Consider the following 20,220-nt stretch of genomic DNA (forward strand, 5'->3'; position numbering starts at 1 on the left):
AAAATATACCCAGCTTCTTGACATAACATGGCTTCGACAATATCTCCCACATGCACACTACTTGGACTGCCTCTGGTCACTATCTGGCAGAGTAGAGGCAGCGTGATTATATACTAGCTGATCCGGGAGCCTCCTAGAGAGTTACTAGGTTCGGTCTGGTGGACTATCAGGCAGCTGGCCTGTGAACACTGTTTTAGAGCTGTGCCTTCAAAATGTAAGGAAGGTTGGATCTCACCATTATGTCCATCATAATCTCAAAAGACATCAATCATACTGTATGATGGAAGAGATGGGGGGAGTTGCTGCAGCTTTGCTCTCGCAACTAATCATGGGTTTCACTACTTCAAGCCTTCAATAAGCTAAGTGGTGATATTGCATTGGTTATGAGGGTCATCTACCACCTAATATTACCTGGTAACAAAAGAGGGGCAGCATTCCTCTGTGTGGTGTCGGCACAACACCTTGATCCCTGCTTATGTTGATTTTCACCTGGATGGTCACCTCCAGTATGCTAGGTGCTGTATTTCAGGGATGTTATACCCAGGGTTGCTAATGGTCCCACCATCCTGAAGGTGCATGCAAAGAATTTGGTTACAGACCAACCAGACTTCGCCAAAATTACATTCATTTGACTTGAGTTTCATCCGAATGTCATTTCAGTTCCATCAGCATTTTAGACTCCCAGGTAGCAAGCCAGCTTAGCATACCTGAGAGAACATTTATGACAGCCTCAAGGACCAAAGTTATTTAGGCTTTAATTACTTGGTGGGGGGGTCTGTGTGATTGTTCATTATGTTAATGACTTGATAGACATTGGACTATTATATCACATGGTAAATTAAGTAATTCGTTATCAAAATTATACAATTTTAAAGGAATTGAACCACCTCAATGCCAACCACTTAAAACTATTTATGGCTATGTTTCAGGAACTTACTGTTTTCTGTCTTCCGGCCTGTTAACATGATCTGTGTGTGGAGTCTGTCTCCTGGTCTGGTTGGGGAAAAATAGTCTTCCCTATCCAGACCAAGAGGCTCCATGCCTGGATTGCTTTAACAAGCCTGAAGAAAAGAAACTGTGGGTTCCTGAAACATAGCCATAAATAGTTTATGGCATAAATAAGTGTGGCATTGAGGTGGTCCAATTCCTTTAAAATTGTATCATTTCGATAATAAATTGCTTAATGTACCGTGTGTTTTAATAGTGTAGTGTCCGTCGATTCATTAATGTTATTTAGGCATATTTCCCTATCTTCCCACTCATATGAAATGATGCTAACCTCAGAACATCGTGCCAAACATCAGCTGTTGCTGCAACAAACAAGAATTCTTGAGGTGAGTGCAAGCATTACTTTGAATGCTGTCTACTGTCATAGTAACACTATGTGATATTTTAGTATAGTAGTAATAATGCCACATAATTTTAGCTGCTATAATGATACATATATATATAATACAGCAGCGGACTGGGTCTAAAAATATTGGTTGCCAGGAGACAAAGGGGTCCCACCCTTTGTCTATATGAAAATATAAAATTGTATATAAAATATACAATTTTATATTTTCAAGCTACTAAAAGGTTATTAACATTTTTAACGTATTGTCTAATGTTATTGCAAGGGGGTCCACTTGCCATCAGGCAAGCTGACACCCTGACCAGTCTGCCACTGTGTATATATATATATATGTGTGTGTGTGTGTGTGTGTGTGTGTGTATGCATACATAAAATTTAGGAAATGCTACAGTATTAATTATATATCCACAGAATCACAGAAAAGAAAATACTGTATTCAAGAATTATGTTTATCCCATTCCTATTTAGAACATACTGCTATTTCTTAAAACTCTCTGTGACATTTCAATCACCAAATATGGAGGATGCGGAAAGGTCAGGCAATGACCACCGCATATCCCCAGAGCAATATGGCCTTAGTTGCTAATGCTCCTAAAAAAAAAAAAAACCAAATGACATTTCAATATTTGCAGGTGGCAATGGCAAATTCTATGTTAATGTATCACTTTCTATTTATTTAAATAATTACAAAAGTAAACAAATCTACATAATTAAAGTGATTAACACTAATCCTTGGCTGCATGTTTAGTCTCTAGAGCAAAGTTTCCGGCATCCCCCTCCCCCCATACTTCTCCCTCAATCCATGCACGGTACTAAGTACTATAGGTTTTGATACCTTTCGTGTTTGGGGATTTCATAAAAAAAAAAAAAAATGATTATTATTATTATTATTAGCCATATGGTGCAAGGAAGCCTGAGGCTTATGCTACACCAGGCAAAAAAAATTTGAGTAACCCTGAGAGAGAGAGAGAAATCACCAAGAAAGAGAAGATTGATGATATATCCAGCTCAGGACCCTGGGTGTGCCAAGCCCATACTCACTAGCTGTGAGCCTTTGGTTTCAATGTTTGTTAAGCAGTAAATGTCAAAAGCCGACCGGGCTAGCCGAGTGGGTAAAGTACCTGCCCGGCAACCCAAAGGTCGCGGGTTCGATTCCCGCCTCGGGCTTGGATCAAAGTACTACAAAAACCTTGGGAGGTGCAATATGGCCACAGACGCCGATGCGCCAACAACTACCAAATCAAAAAAAAAAAAAAAAAAAAAGTCAAAATTATCACAAAAAATGTTCCTGAATTTACAAGCTGGTTAACTAACATCTACAACTGATTTAAACCTGTAACAGCATGTAATTTAAATCTATACAATTGTTTCATTTTGCTTTACTCTCATAGTACAGCAGTTCTATTTCCCAGTTACTGTTTTGGTAAGAAGACTGGCATTCATCTGTGCAGAACCTATAAAAGGTGCATAAGTTTAAATATCAATAAGTTAGAGATTAAGTCTCATCTCCCACCCCAGAATCATCTCTACAAATGAGCTGTATTTGTTTGTGTTTCTTACAAAAAAAAATGATAGAAAAAACAAGCAAAAAAGTTATTTGATTAAAATAAAAGGTTAATACTTAGCATTGATCTCTCATAATATGAATCTATTACAAGTTTCCTTTGTTTATACCAGTAAATAACATTTGTTCTTAGCAGAGGTGGACTGGCCATAAGACTTACCAGGGAAATTCCGGTGTACCAGAGGCCAGTGAAGGCCGGTGTGATTTTGGCCATAAACACTAGTATGAGGCTGCTACAAGTTTTCCCCCGGTAAGAATTTTTGACCCAGTCCGCCTCTGGTTCTTAGAGAAGTGCATAGTTACTTAATTTGAAAATTTTATGTATCTGCATTTATTTTCTATCTTTGAGGACACTTGGTCTCTCTCTCACTCTCTCTCTTTTTCTCCCCCCCCCCCAGGCTGTGTGTGAACCATCATGTCTGGCCTTTGTCACTAGAAAAGAGACCAAAGCTTGGGTTTTCCCTCACTTCAGGTATAGCGCTGTTCCCTTTGGTGATATCATTTGTTTAAACAAATGACATCACCAAAAGGCTAATAGGCCATTTTTTAAATTCTGAAGTTGCTGTTTCGAAATTCTCTCCTAATGGACAACAGGTGGCTGTAATTAGCTAATATGCTAGTGGATAATGTATCAAATTTAGGTGAGCAGCCAAGTGGTATGGGGGGGAAAAATTCTGTAAATGACTAAGCACTCCAATATTAGGGATTAAACATATAACTTTTGTTATACCTTTAAACTGTCCCTTCCCTTTGATAGGTGAATTCATATACATACACACACATATATACATATATGCCTTCTTCGCCATGTCCACCTGTCAACATGAACAAAAAGGCTGCACGGCCATTTATAAGTTCTTTTTAAGCAAATGTTTCCAGAATTAATTTTACATTAATTTTCAAGGGCTTTTATACTGGCACAGAAGGTAGTTTTAAGTTTTATAGACTAAAATATATTTGTATTAATCAGATTTGTTTTTCTACAAATTTCAGAGAGAAACAGAAATCTTAACCTTTCTTGCAATTGTGATAGTATTTAGGAGCAGAAAACAGGGTAAGTAGCCTTGTCTGCTGTTCCTGTTTTCATATTTTATAAATATAAGGATGTTGATTTAATTTTTTAAAAGTAAATGGTATATATGTTAACAATCAGTTATTGTTCAAATGTTTTTCAATGGTACACTTAAAATTAAGAAACAGTCAAAGTATGGAATTTGAATTTTTAGCATTTATTGTCAATTATATTTCAAATTTCAAAATGTATAATTGACATTATATATTTTGAAACTGCAGATTTCATTCATTACTAAGTTTTGTTGCCTTGTAAATTACATGTGTATGATTTTCCTCTGCTTAATGTAGTTTATAATATTGTATTTAATAAAGCATTGGTACATATGTTGAGAGAGGTTAGGAAATTGCTAATATATGAATTACAATTTGTACATTAGCGATTCATATATTTTATTGCCTCCATGCCAATTATTTGTTCCAAAGAAATGAAAACTTTAGTTTCTTTCAAATTTTTAATAAAAAAAAAATCTCAAATGTGTCATCTCTGGAGTAAAGTGTAAGAATAGGAAGACTGAAATTATTTCAGCTATTTCCTACTCATTTCCTTTTACTTTATTCTCTAAAGTAATATTAACTTTATTTGGTCTTTAATAATCAAAGATTAGTTGTAGTCTATTGAGAGTATAAAATTTTGGATTCAAGGTTCTTGTACTTGTGCTGTTTTATGAGGTGTTATAATTTTCAGTGTAACACATTACACTGGTCAACATGTAAAATGTTAGGAAAATGAAAATACCTAATTTTGACTAATTTCATGCTGCTAAACACAAAAATCACATTAAAATTTGTTGATTGGCTCTTGTTTTTGAATTACACTTGGGGTCTCCTATTAGCGAGTTACTCTACATTATCAACTATTGCTCTAGGAAAAAAGCATTGCAACACTGCAGTTTCAGTACCTACAAGCTCTTATCATGTGATTGGCAACTGTTGCCATGTTCTGCTTCATGTGATTGGCAACTGTTGCCATGCTCTGCTTCATGTGATAAGTTGCTGTCGCCTCAAATAAGTCTTGAACTCTGTTACAGTAATCCTTGAATGTGGCTAGGTACTGGGTGATTGCGGTTAACGGTTGTTCTTTCTGAGATTCCTACTTTTTGTGTAGTATTTGTGTTGTGTAAGATTAATATGCCCTGTAATTGTGTAAATAGTCCAGATGATTTCTGTTACATATGTGGAGAAGTCATGTTAGCTTCAAGAAAGTGTAACTTAACTCGAGCCATAAAAAAGGCGTACTTCTTGTACTTTGGGTGTAAAGTAGGCAACCAGGACAAGAACTGGGCTCCACACATATGCTGCACTAGCTGTTCATCAAAACTCAACACGTGGGTGAATCGAAAGGGTTGTTTTATGCCTTCCGCAGTGCCCATGTTCCGGGAGCCAACGAATCACTTCGCAGACTGTTACTTCTGTATGGCACCTTGTATTAGAAAAGGGATGACAATGAAGAAAAAGTAGACAGTGACGTACCCAAATATATCATCTGCAATTCGTCCTGTGCCGCACAGTGAAGTACTACCTATTCCTGAACCACCTGACCATTTTTCTGTACACTCTGATGAGGATGAAGACACTGATGAACATCAACTTGATATACACGAAGAAGTACAGCAGCCATCTATGTCAAGGGATTGCATTTTGTTCAAACCTTTATCCTTCCGAACCACATAAGATCACAGAACGCGAGCTTAATAACCTCATCAGGGATCTTGAACTGCTGAAGAATAAGACAGAGCATTTGGCCTTGAGGCTACAACAGTGGAATCTTCTAGCTCATTCTGTGAAAGCGGCAACATTTTGTATTCGAAATAAAGACTGTGTTAAATTCTATCAAACAGAAGGTGAACTCAGCTCACTGTTTGTAAGGATGTTGATGGTCTAAAGGCAGCAATGAATGTGATGCACATTACTGAAGAATGGTGACTATTTATGGATGCTTCTAGCATCCATAAATAGTCACCATTAGCCTTAAGGTTGTGCTATTTCACAATGGAAATATGCTGCCTTCAAAACCTCTTATGTATGCTATCCACAAAAAAAGAAATATATGCAAACATGGAAAACATCCATCCTCTTAGGTGTACACTATCAGAAGTATGAGTGGCAGATATGTTGTGATTCAAAGGCAATCAGATTTTATTAGAACTATAAAAGGGTTACACTAAATATTGTTGATTTCTCTGTGAGTGGGATAGTCATGCCAAGGATATGCACTATGACAAGAGGAGTTGGCCTCAACGAAACTCATTAACACCTGGAATGAAGAACGTAGCATTTGAACCTCTGGTAGATCCAAATAAAGTTTGGATCTACCAGAGGTTCTTTGCTCTTTTGTTTGCTTCCACCACTCCACATCAAACTGGGGCTTATGAAAAATTTCATGAAGGCTTTGGAAGTGAATGGTCCTGCATTCACGTACTTACAAGAGAAATTCCCAAGACTTAGTACAGAGAAGATTAAGGTAGGTGTTTTTGTTGATCCACAAATAAGGCAACTTTTCAAAGATGAACAGTTTGAATGTGCCCTTAGTGATAGCAAGAAATCAGCATGGAAAGCCTTTTGAAATGTTTCAACTGGTTTTCTAGGAAATGTTAAAGCTGGCAACTACAGGCAGCTTGTGGAAGATCTCATTGCTTCTTATGAAAAACTGGGGTCCAACATGTCATTGAAGATGCATTTCTTGCACTCACGCCTGGATTTCTTCCCACCAAACTGTGGTGCTGTCAGCGATGAACATGGTGAGTGTGTCCATCAAGACATCGCAGATGGAACAAAGATACAAAAGCAAATGGAGTGCCACCATGTTAGCCGATTATTGTTGGATGGTAGAAAGGGATGCTCCTGAAGCTGAATACAAACAAAAAGGTCCCATGTTTGATACAGTTATATTCGTAGCTACATCTTACTGCCATATAAATAAAAAATACCTTGTATAAATATAAAAATCTACTTTTTTCGAAAATAAGAGCCAGTCTGCCATTTTAAGCACTATTTCCATGTTTAGCACTCCAAAATCTATATCTCCAAAAACTATAAAGTATTCTTTCACGCCCATAACAAGATATGACCCAAAATTTGTTGTTCAGTGTTATGTAACAACATAATTTCACATGCAGGTAGTTCCTGACTTTACAAGTTAATTCGTTCCTAGTGCATGCTCGTAAAGTGGGAGTTTATTTCCCATAGATGTAATATTAAAAACAGGGGTTACATTCTCAACAATGAAATTTGATCATAGTAATTTTAAAGACCAACAAAACAATATTTTACTCTTAAACAATGATTTATTTATCCAAAAAAAGGAAAACAGCCTTTAAAATCAAGCAAATTATAATAATAAAAATGCTTCAAGAGTCATTTTTTTCCAAGACAGTCTTCTCTTTTCTTTATAAATTTCATGAATATTATTAATAAAGGGGATAAATTTGAAATAAGACAAGACAGTGAAAATGAAGAGCAAACACAACTGCTCTTTGTAATGTCAGCATGGTAACTTGTTTATGTTATGTGAGTCAGTGAGATACTCTTGTCTGCTTGAACAAATAAATGCATGCAGAGTAATACTGTATTGTATATGTGTGTGGTTTGAGATGTCATAGTTATGAACATTTAGCATTTATGTATTGCAACTAATGTTCATATTTTTGATTTTGTTGATACTTGAAAAAAAAAAAAAAATCGTGAAGCAGGAACTGCCTGTATTTAGATTCTTGTGGGATTAATAGTCTACTAAATGAATACAGTCCTAATTCTAAGATGTGATTTGGCTTTGCTGTTCACGTGTTCCATTATCCTTTGTTCATGTAAGTTTGTAAATAAAAAGAGATGTATGGAGATTTTTACAAAAAAAAAAACAAAATTTGAATAATAAACGTTCAGTTTCTAGTTACCTTCTTAATTTTAAAAGTTACTAAACAAATTTATTCACAATAGATTTTATTTCTTGTGCTCTAAGTGTAACACAGGCCGAAAACAAATTGTTCATGTGACCTACTGTAGCTAGTAATCCAAGATAGTCAACAGTGAACAGTGTAGTGTGATTCACTCTGTTCTTATATGTAGATCTCAGCAACAATTTTAGCATTGTTTGAAACTAGCATGGGTTGAAATAAATTGTTTAAAACCACCAAGGGTTGAAATAAATTGTTTAAAGTTAGCAAGAGCTGAAATGTACATGTAATTCTTTAGCAACAAATTAACTGCTCAAATAGCCAGATTATCTCCCTCGTTTGGGAAATTAGCTAGCATATCAATATTTAGGGAAATTTTTGAAGTTTTAGTGTTATAATTACATTTTTTGAGATTAAAAATATTTCATATAAGTATTTTATGTTTAATATGTCAAGTGAGGAGGCATGAATGAGAATTAATAATTAAAATTAAATTTAAAATTAATTAAGACATTTCAACTCCACTGAGAAACCCTGTCCAGAACATTCAGTCTACTAAACTAATCACTTAGGGTTTTCCTTTTATATGGAAGGCTGGCAAAACAAAAAATAACTCTTTGACAAAACTATTCTTAAAGCAGTCTGATATGTACATTAGCTATATTGATTTCTCTCACTCAGTGGTGATGCAACCCTGCACTGTTTCCTCTCAAATTGTGAAATAGAGGAAACAAGGATTGTGTCAGTTATCCTCTAAATTAATCAAAAATCAGGTGCCATCTTCACTGACAAAATATATAACCCTAAATACATCAATAAGGTTATTACCCTGTTTTGGGCACCTCCGTAGCTAGGTGGGCAGGAGCAACAGTGCATAGCACACACTTCTTGATTAGACCTGGGTTCGAGCCCTTGACCACCAAATACGGAGGATGCAGAAAGGTCAGGGAATGACCACCTCATATTCCTGGAGCAATATGGCCTTAGTTGCTAAAAACCACATAACAATAACAACCCTATTTTGGGTGTACATGTGAACATAATAACTGAGTTTAATATCAATAATTTTTCTTATTAGCTGTCAAGATGGATGGCATTTATTATTATACCTGCAATGTCAAAAATGTGCATGTTTAGTCCTCACTTGAAACTATGGTGAACTGACTGGCAGTGGCACATATCTTGTGTACCTTACAAGAAGTCACTCTTGGAACACTCATATGCCAAATTTTCTCAGGTAAGAAGGGATTTCCATACACTAAAACAGACAGTTATGGACTCTTCATGAAGGGATGCTTGTCCAGAGGGTAAGCATTGGTGGTCTTCTAGTCATGCTGTTATGCTGCTGTTCAGTGTATGGAATGGTGTGAAACATTGCATTTCAAAAAAAAAAAAAAATTTCTGCTGCCCTATGTATATTGAACAGAAGCTAATTAAAATAATAAATTTTCACTCAGTAAATCCAATAAGTTAATCCAATAAATCCATGGGAAGTGATAATATATCTCTGTTTGAGTGAGGGCTATTTTCTGTGACAAAGTAATTTAAAATGCACATGTGCTGTTTAGCTTTCTTTTGCTACTGATATCTCTACAGAGTGGTGTCAGTAGCAAAAAAAAAGTCCAACCTGAAAACAGTTGTTGATTTTAGGCCAATAACAATCACTTCTCTCTTCCTTAAATACCTCAAAGTGCATCTACAACGATGTGCTTGCAACCTTTGCTCATAAGCCTGAGCACAACCTGCTGTGCCCAGCAGGTCTAAAGTTATCTATCTATTTTCTCTGTCACAGAAAATATTTCATATCTGGAATTCTATTTCTGCACACTATATTTCTGGACCTAAAATCTGTATATGACTTCCAAATTGCACCACTTCTTGTCTTAATTGAAAGGTTTAGGTTATCAGTTAGGTTAGGCAAAAGTAGTGTTTAGGTATACAGTTTACTTGAGCTCCTCAAAAATTGTATAAAGATTGCTTAACTTTATGGTCAATGCAGTAGAGCATAGCAACATAACCTGTAAAATGATTGAAGTGGGAATCTCACAAGATTGATCTCCCTCCCCTCCCTCCCTCTCATCCCTTTTCTTTGTAGCAATGTTTGTACTGCTAATGAATCAAATTGAGCATTCCTAACATATCTCATGATACTGTGCATTACTTGCTGACAAGGGCCATATGAGTAATTCAAGCTAGATAGAGTACTGTGATCAATATGAGCAGTTCTCTTCAGCTCCTTGAAATCTAGATGAATCAAGATATGTTATGTATATCCCAGATGGTCAGTTTGCTGCTGATAATACATCATTGTTCATCCAGCATTAGCAAGAAAAGTGCTGGTTTCTCTGAATAGCATCAAACATTTTCAAATGAAATCCTTGTTGCAAGCCTTACCTTCAAGCATGTCCAATCTCAGTATCCAATGCCATGTTCTGAGTACCAAGATAGGTTTGAGCAAAACTCCTAATAATAACAGATCATCATGAAATACCTCACAATTTATTTCAGTAGTATTATAAGGATAGCTGCATAGCTGAAGTTGTGGCAAAAGTAGCAGTTACTTTTGCAGCATCTTTAATTCAATTTGTTATCTGAACCTGGTTTATTTGTGTTGAATAAATAAAAATAGTGTTTTTGATATTATCAATAATGATATATATATATATATATATATATATATTAGAGAAATATATATATATATATATTAGAGAAATATGTATTCCTTTAAATGTCAGAAAAGAAACAGTCCCCATTTTATTTATGCACATAAAAATAAGTGCATGTGTCAGGTCAGTTATGTTCAGTTGGAGATCATATTTATGTTGGTTTATCTTAGATACTAAAAATTCCAGTTTTCTCAAATTTATATCATTCTATATGAAACTTTTAAAAAATCTTTTGTAGAATCAACTCAAATCTGAACTCAAAAAATTAGCACATTGCTAAAATTAAAATTATTAAATATTTTGTCTTTTAATAATTTTTTGATTATGTTTTGATTAGAGGTTATATTTCAGGTATGATTTCCATGGTGCCCTACCTTTCTGCAGTTTGTATGTACACCAAAATTGCTAATATACTTCTGTTCTTTTATGCGGACCCAAGACTCGGAGTATTATACCTTGTACTCTGCCTAGGTGAGTGATATGGCTAAATTTTAAAAATTATTAGACTAATAATATTGTAGAGTCCCCACAGACTTCTGATTTAGTTTTCATTATACTTATTTTTCACTATACAAGTTTTGTTTTCATCCATTTGCTAACCAATAAGTTTTCCATTATGCACTCTGTATAAAGTTACTTCTTCGTGCTATTTCTAAAGATTTCCTTATCCTGTTTCCTGTAGCAAAATATCCTAAATATTTGTCATTGTGCAATCCTGTCAATGTTGCGCATGTTTTGCTTTCTTATTGCACTTGCCATTAATTTGTTTCATTTCAAAACAAATAATTTTTACTGAAAAAAAAAATAATAATAAATAGCTAATGGCAACAGTATCTGAACTTATTTGTGACTTTTCAAAGTTGAAAGCCACAAAGGTGGATTTTTATCACCTTTGTGGCAGTGCCACCAAAATCCAGTGAAGGTAAACGCACTTAGTATGGTTTGGATCTGCTCATCAACCGTGAGAACCAATTGAGAAATTTTGATAAAATTTAGATATTTAAATTTTTTGGCTACCTGACATTTGAATAAGTGGACTTTACATGTAGTTCGTGTATTGAAAAAAGATTCTGCCAGCTAGAAGTGCTATAAAAGTCTAGAACTATTTCTTGATTTACAGTAGGAGATATCAACTGTGAAAACTTCATGCGTATTCTAAACTTTTCAAGTGAATGCTGCATAAATCTGCTCAGTATCCTGAATCAGTGAAACATTGATTTTAAATATTATACTGTTGGCAAAGGTAATAAAAGTAAAAAAAAAAAAATAATAATATATAAATAAATAAAAATGGGTGTTTATTTCATTTATTCATATAGAAATATATATAAGAATTACTGTTATTAATAAAAATGTCTTCCCTTGCCCTGTATGAAGATAGTCCTTAATACTACTCTTAATAATTACAGTGCATTTGTTGCTGTTACCTGAGCCATGTTTCCAGGGGCCAGACAATGTTATCTATTTCAGAGGACAAAATCTGGAGGTAGGATAAGTTTTTTATATTTATTAATTAATTCCAAAATTAATTAATTTTATCAATTCTTTATTAATAAAGAATTAATTTTATGGCTTTTTAGTGATGATAACTATTATATTAGTAGTTAGTTTTATAAAAGATTTGCAACTATTATCAAAGTAAACACAAGTCTTTAAAACAGTTGTTTATCATAACATGTGCCCCTTCAAATAGTATGCTGTAGCTGCTACAGTAATCTAGCAACTGTCATATAGCACTTTTTAGACTACATCCGCTTAATAATCACATTAAAATTAATGTCATTATTATTATTATTATTCTATAGTATTAAAGATTAGACCAAAATGATGAGCATAGTGGCAGAGAAGAAAAATGCATGAGATGATTATAAATTGTCAGAGAAGACAGTGTCCTATAGTAAGTATGAACTAGTCTGGAATCAAGTTACCCAGGGGTTTAAGCAAACTAAGGCAGAATGTGAGTAGTCCTCAGCTAACAATGCAAAGAAAAGTAGGAAGGAATTCTATGAGTATATTAATACTAAAAGGAAAGGATTGAATCATATAGGTCCACTGGATATAAATGGCATAATTGTTGATGATCCTATACACATTGCTGAAAAAATAAATAAATATTTTACATCTCTCATCACATATGAAGTTTTTAGAGACAGGATTAGCAGAATTCTATCTAATATGGATTGAGAGTGAAATGATTTTATATAAATGGAAAGGAAGGTGGAAGAGAAACCGTTGCTTGAATCTAAATGTGGACAAAGAACATGCTGATGCAATCTACCAAATTATATTAAGAGAAGCTGCAAAAGAGGTAATTAAATCTTTGGTCATAATATTGAGAGCATCCTTGGAAAACCTTCAGATTAGAGATATGCAAATGTATCTCCTATTCGCAAAACTTGATTGAAAGAATAAAGTGAGTAACTACAGACCTGTAAGTTTGACCTCCATGCCAGGGAGAATAATAGTCAGTAGTTAAAAAAGTAATGCAAAATTATCTTTTTGGAGTGGATAAGGCATTCACAGCATGGAGTTGTTAAAGGTAGTCATGCCTCACCTTTCTGATTAACTACTGTAAGTCATCTCAGGAGTTGAATGCAAAGAATAATTTTGGCAACCTACACTTAGATTTCAGTAAAGTCTTTGATACTGTTAATATAAAGTAACGTTTGATACTTTGATAAATTAGAGAAATGTGGCACTAGGAGCAAGTTACTATTATGGATAAAGGGATGGTTAGGTGATAGGAGGGTGATTTTAAATGGGCACTGCTCTTCATGGACTAATATGATGATTGGGATACTATAGGGGTCAATGTTGGACTTCTTTCTGTTTTTAATATTTATTAATTATATTGATGTAGGTATTTCAAGTTTGTCTGGAAATGATCTGGAAACTCCAAGTTTGCTGATTATACAAAAGTGGGCACAGTGATTAATTACAGTAATCAGGGTGTGCTGCTCACACCAACTGCTCTCATCTTATCACATTTATATATCTGGCTTTCTGAGGTTTAAGGTAGTCATACATTAATAAATACAAGCTAATAAATAATAAATACATTTGGGTAGCAGTAATCCCAAAATAATATACCATTCGGATAGTTTAGAGATGGCAAGTTTGAGCATGCAGCACTACTCAGCTGACACTTGAAGTCAAAGTGCCAGTTGAGAGGGGTGTATCTTTCAGATGAAAGGCACTAGGGTGCATGGAGTGAGCTAGAAAGGGTGCTGACTCAGTGAAAACTTTTGTAGGAGTGGCATTTAGCTATTTTAAAATTTATTTTAACAAAAAACAATATATGCACTGGTGTTCAAAAAGTTAAGCTATGGCCATGAAATGTAAGATATCTAGAAAAATACAAAAGGCATTCAATAAGTTATCGATCTTGACTATAAATATTCTTGATGTACAAGAACTAGTTTTATCATATGCTCATAAATGTCTGTATTACATTTACATGGGTCCATTTTGATATAGTGAAGTACAAAAGAAGAGAAGGTTAAAGTAGCCAATTCAAATGAAAACATGAGTGTCATGAAATTGGGGTATCAGACTGTTATTAAATTTTTTGACAAAAGAAGGGAATGCATCAAATTCTTAAGTTTTATATGGTGATGCTGCCCCTACTGAATACTAGACAAAATATTAGTCTAAGCATTTTAAGTGGAGTCAAGAATTCACAGAAGATTATTTCTGCTCAGAATGACCAACAGAAGTGACAACCCTAGAAATGTGAAAAAAAATTGAAAATGTGGTTATTCAGGACAGATATAGTAAAGTGTCTAATTGGTGAGGCCCATTATGCTGCCTTCTTCAGATCAAATTGCCAGAGATTGCAATATTTCTGAGGGGTTATATAGTAACCATCCTCCATAAACACTAAACCATATCAAAATTCAGTTCTTGCTAGGTGCCAAGAATGCTCACTTTTTCAGAAACAGTGCTGGGCTCATTTGTTGTTATTTGGTTTTTAGGAGCATTAGCAACTAAGGCCATATTGCTCCGAGGATATGCAGTAGTCATTCTCAGGGCTCATTTTGTGAGGAAAATTTACACATGCATGATGCAGATCCACAAGGGTTTCTTTCAAAAATTATAACTGGCGATGAAATGTGGATTCATTACTGGTATCCAGAACCAAAACAGGAGTCCATGCATTGGAAACACTGTGTCACCATTACCCAAAAAATTCAGGACTCTACCCTCCTCCAGAAAGATCTTGGCTACCATTTTTTGGGTTATGGAATTCTTTTGATTGGCTACATGCCACGTAAGAAAACAATTGCTAGAGATGCTTATACTGCTCTTATCAAAAATTTAAGAGGGGGCCGTAAAGGAACAGAGAAGAGGAAAGTGGACATGAGGTGTCTTGCTTCTTCATGACGGTGCTTTTCTACACAAGTACCATAAAGCATTTGCTGCTCTGGAAGATTGTAGATACAATCCAGACCATTCTTCCAGTGATTTCCTTTCAGAAATCTGAACAAACACAAGCATGTGAATTGATTTTTAAGTGATGACAATCTCAAGGAAGCTCAAAATGGTTTTTTAAGAGACCAGATCAAAGACTTTTTTTTAGGTATTTCCTCATTACCATCAAAATGGAGGGCACATTTAACTCATGGGATAATTTATTGAAAATGAAAAATTGGGCTATGTTGTTTCTTTATTATCAAGTTAAGTAATTTTTTGAGTGCTGCTCATATATACATACGAGGAAATTCTGCGAAATATTTTTGGAAGAATATTATTATTATTATTAATATTATAAGACTCATCATTAGCATTTTGAGGCATATGGTGTAAGAAAGCAAGCTTATAGAGCATCAGCCAAAAAAAAAAAAAAAAACATTCCCATTTCACCCATCCGGTCACTCCAAATGTTTGTCTAGTTTAGCCTTAAATTTATTTACGCTATCAACCTCCACAACAACAGACGGAAGTCTATTCCAGCAATCAGCCACCCCTTGGCTAAAGGCAAACTTCCGCACATCTATTCTATAACTGTCTTTCCTCAGTTTGAATCTATACCCCCTCAGGTTCTTAATCTGAGCAAGCGAAAGTATCTCATCAGCATTGAGCCTGCTCAAACCGTTCAAGGCCTTGTACACCTCGATCAGGTCACCTCGCAGGTGCCTAGGCTCCAGATGCTGCAACTTGCAGAACTTAAGCCTTTTTTCATAAGCGCACCCCTTTGTTCCTCTCACCAATGTTGTTGCCCTTCTCTGTACTTATTCTAGCAACTCTACATCCTTCCTAAAATGAGGCCTTCAGACCTGTACACAGTACTCAAGGTGTGGCCTGACTATTGCCTTATACAAAGGTATAATCACCTCCTTTGTCTCTGCTAGCAAAATTACTATATATCATTGACAAAACTCCATGACCTGCTCTGTTAAATAAGAAAAGAAACATGCCTCTATTTTCATTAATAATAATCACAAGATCATGATTACCCAAAATGAAGAATCCAGTTTTGCATAATTCAGACATTTGGTGGGGAATATGATCATCTCCTGACAATCAAACAATTATTGCAATGGGCTCTTGTTCTGTTTAAAAAGTAGATGATAAGTATTTTGCTAGGGAAAAATTTTCCGCAGCAAAATATTTATACAGATCTTAGCACATGGAAGAGGAGTTTAACATGCTCCACTTCATCTCCCAAAAGTATTCCAGACATGTTCAATCAAATTCAGATTCAGAGATCTGACTTTACTATTTTCCTGGATCTCGTCCTTATACTTTTGAGCAGATGTGGAAATTGGTGTGGCCATTTATTATGATGCCTTCTCCAAATCATCACCACAGTGGCCCCTTCCCTGATATTAGAGGGAATGAAGCATATTCACTCCAGATGGGAACATGTCAAGAATCAGTTTCAAAACTGAATATTGACTTATCTCTAAAGGAAATGTTGGCTCATTGGTTGGTCTTGGCTTTAAAGTAGGATTGGGGAAGATAAATCATGGGCTGCCTTATATAGACTCCCCTTTCCTAAAGAAGCCTTTTTTGGCATATAGATGACTCATCTATATGCCAAATAAAAGCCCTGAAACCAGTAAAATTATTCCTAACCACACTTGAATGAGCTAGCCGAATTCATCTGTAAATTAAAGTCCTTTACTATAAAATATCAAATAATTTAATTTGTACTGTATAAATTTGATAGAGTTGAAACATCGGGGTTATTTACTTTTGCCTATTTATTACCAAAAGCTTCAGTTTTTCATTACCCGCCATATTTGCAACCAAGAGTAATTCTCTCATTGCTATTTTTACCACCTAAACATTTATCACCTTTAAAAGTCAGTGTCTTGTTCAGTAAACATTTAAAAAATAGACATGTTTCATCAACGTTGAATATGTCTTTGGACTCGTAGTCTCAATAATTTTTTTTGAAAACTGTTTCTTTCCAATCGGTATAGTCTTCTTCGATTGCAACTCCACTTTCATCAGAAATAACTTTTTTGAGTAAGCCATGACACTCTTTAAATGACGCTCTTGGAATCTACACTATTAAGCACTTCCACTTTTTCACACTACACTCAAAGATTTCCTCTTAGACACTGTAAGGTTACTTGCACAGCAGTTAAAACAAAGCTGAAATTAGGGACCATGTGTAGCTACCATGCAAACAGAGACAGGTGAAATTTAGTGAAAGTGTGGACGACTCATTTCTTCGAAACAACAGATGAATTTCTGAGATAAAGGAAAATCACACTCTCCTAATTCTCTAATAGGATGCTTATGGTAGAAAATAGGTTGACCAGAGCCAGTTCCTGCATTGGGAATATGCCTTAATCTTTGCTAATGGTTCTGGACAGCTGACCAGCAGGACTTCTTGCATATTAGTGTATAAGTTGTATCGGTTTTACTTCTTTTTAGCTATTGCTGACCCACTGCTGGGCAGAGGCCTCTCTCAGACTTCCATTTTTTCTATCCCACACCATGGTTGGCCAGTTTCCTCGTGCAGGGTTTTACAGGCACAATTAAATTGTAAAATGTTTTAGCTCTTAATTCATGGAATTAAAGCCTTTAGCTATTAAAAGCTAAAGGGATTAATGCTTAATCTTCTTAGTTCTTAATTTGTGCTTTCTACAGCATCAGCTTTATTGCCTAAAGGCCAGAGGTGCGAACGATGCGTACCCAGGCCTCTCGAAATCAGTTCGTTATATGGAAATTTTCTTCATTATACAGAAACTATTTTCAGTGTAATGACCAGGGGGAAATCAAAAAAGTTTGCTACATAGAAAATTTCGCTATATGGAAGTTTGTTAAAGAGAGGTCCGACTGTATTTTGTTTTCGATGTAGAACACTGCATGAATTATGTGAAAAAATTGTAGTGAGGATGAACTCGATCCCTTTCCAAAAGCCATGAGAGTAATGGATATGAGCAGATAGCAGTCTTCTGCATTTTTCATGATAAGAAATTTGTATGACTGGAAAGAAATAGTAATTATTTCCTTGCTGCTCATTCAATTAATGTATATGCAAATTGTGGAAATAGTGCTTGAAAAATATATAGATTTCATAAGGTTTCTTAAATTTTGAATGTTATTCAAGATAAAATAACCTGTGCATTGGATAATGAATTTATTAATGCACATCACTTCCATTGTATAATGGATTGATGTGCATTGTATTAATGAATTGTAAGACTACATGGAATACAGTGTTCAAGTATGGAGACCTCATTTGAAAAAAGACATTGAGCTTCTTGAAAGGGTCCAGAGATGGGCAACTCGAATGGTGAGATCAGCAGAAGGATGACTGTATGAGGAAAGACTCCAATTATGTGGCTACAGAACTTGGCAACCAGGCATCTCTGAGGTGAGCTGATTGAGGTTTATAAGGCTCTAAGGGGGATTAGTAAAACAAATGAAGGTAGCATTCTCACTGTTCTAAAAAATTCTCAAATGTCTCAGTTTGCACTAGGTTCCAGGAATTGACATGCCCTGTGAACAAAGGTTGCCTGCAGGGCTCAATTCTTGGCCCTTTCTTCTGATGATTCTAGATGAATTTCTGGCCTTGGATCTGGGCCCATTGAGATGATCATATTCCCTACCACATGTCTGAATTATGCAAAATTGGATTCTTCATTTTGGGTAATCATGATCTTGTGATTATTATTAATGAAAATAAAGGCATGTTTCTTTTCTTATTGAACAGAGCAGATCATAGAGTTTTGTCAGTGATATATAGGAATTTTGCTAGCAGAGACAAGGAGGTGATTATACCTTTGTATAAGGCAACAGTCAGGCCACACCTTGAGTACTGCATACAGGTCTGAAGGCTTCTTTTAGGAAGGATGTAGAGTTGCTAGAACGAGTACAGAGAAGGACAAAAACATTGGTGAGAGGAACAAAGGGGGTACGCTTATGAAAAAAAGCTTGAGTTCCGCAAGTTGCAGCATCTGGAGACTAGGCACCTGCGAGGTGACCTGATCAAGGTGTATAAGGCCTTGAATGGTTTGAGCAGGCTCAATGCTGACGGGATTCTTCTGCTTGCTCAGATTAAGAACCTGAGGGGGCATAAATTCAAATTGAGGAAAGACAGTTATAGAATAGATGTGCGGAAGTTTGTCTTTAACCAACTGGTAGTTGATTGCTGGAACAGACTTCCAACTGTTGTTGTGGAGGTTGATAGCTTAAATAAATTTAAGGCTGAACTAGACAAACATTTGAAGTGACCAGATGGGTGAAATGGGAAGATTTTTTTTTTTTTTTTTTTTTTTGGCTGATGCTATGTAAGCTTGCTTTCTTCTACCATATGCCTCAACTAATGCTAATGATGAGTCTTATAATAATAATAATAATAATAATAATATTCTTCCAAAATATTTCACAGAATTTCCTCGTATGTATATAAGAGGAGCACTCAAAATGTTACTTCACTTGATAATAAAGAAACAACATAGTCTAATTTTTCTTTTTTTTTTTTTTTTTTTTTTTTTTTCAATGAATTATCCTATGAGTTCAGTTTTGATGGTAATGAGGAAATGCCTAAAAAAGTCTTTGATCTGGTCTCTGAAAAACCCATTTACAGCTTCCTTGAGATCGTTATTACTTAAAAATCAATTCACATGCTTGTGTTTCTTGATTCTTGATTCTCCTTATAAAAGGAAACACCAGTGGTTGTAGGGAAAATATCAAATGCCGCTCTAATGCAACTGTAAGAATGAGCACAAATGCACATGCTCAGGATATCACCTGAATAAACTAAATCCATACTTTTGAAAGGAAACCTAAGAAACCCTTTCAAATTACAATTAATAGAAAAACCCACAAAAATGGTATCAAAACTAAAATACCTAGGAGTTGTTTTTGACTCAAAATTAACTTTTTATCTCCATTTGGCATACTTGGCAAAAAAGTGAGAAACTACGCAGGCATGATTGCTAGGATCAGTCTGGCTGACTGGGGGCTCAAAAAAGGACCCTGGAAATCATATAACAAGCAGTGTTCTTGCCTGTCATCAACTATGGAGCTGGCGCATGGTTTACCCACATGGCTGTGGTCAGAAACAGGAACAAATTAGAGACAATTCAGAGAACAATACTTCTCACTATCATTAGAGCATATTGCGCTGTGAGCACACTGGCACTGCAGTTGCTGGCTGGTGTCAGAAATAGCCAAAAGAAGCTTGTACTACAGATGTAAGAAGGGCAT

At 35.3% G+C, this 20,220-nt stretch overlaps 1 protein-coding gene across 1 annotated transcript in view; it reads left to right on the forward strand.

Moving 5' to 3' along the window:
* LOC150091504 (thioredoxin-related transmembrane protein 2 homolog) overlaps window positions 1-20,220 on the forward strand; it is an 89,542-nt gene that overhangs the window by 20,749 nt on the left and 48,573 nt on the right. The window contains exons 2-4 of the mRNA XM_090384238.1: window positions 3,912-3,972; window positions 10,900-11,019; window positions 11,958-12,034. Coding sequence (XP_090240364.1) covers window positions 3,912-3,972; window positions 10,900-11,019; window positions 11,958-12,034 — 258 coding nt within the window. The remainder of the gene's footprint in view (window positions 1-3,911; window positions 3,973-10,899; window positions 11,020-11,957; window positions 12,035-20,220) is intronic.

Source organism: Mastigoproctus giganteus, chromosome 1, assembly GCF_048544385.1.
Source record: "Mastigoproctus giganteus isolate SK-2022 chromosome 1, ASM4854438v1, whole genome shotgun sequence".
Lineage (NCBI taxonomy): Eukaryota > Metazoa > Arthropoda > Arachnida > Uropygi > Thelyphonidae > Mastigoproctus > Mastigoproctus giganteus.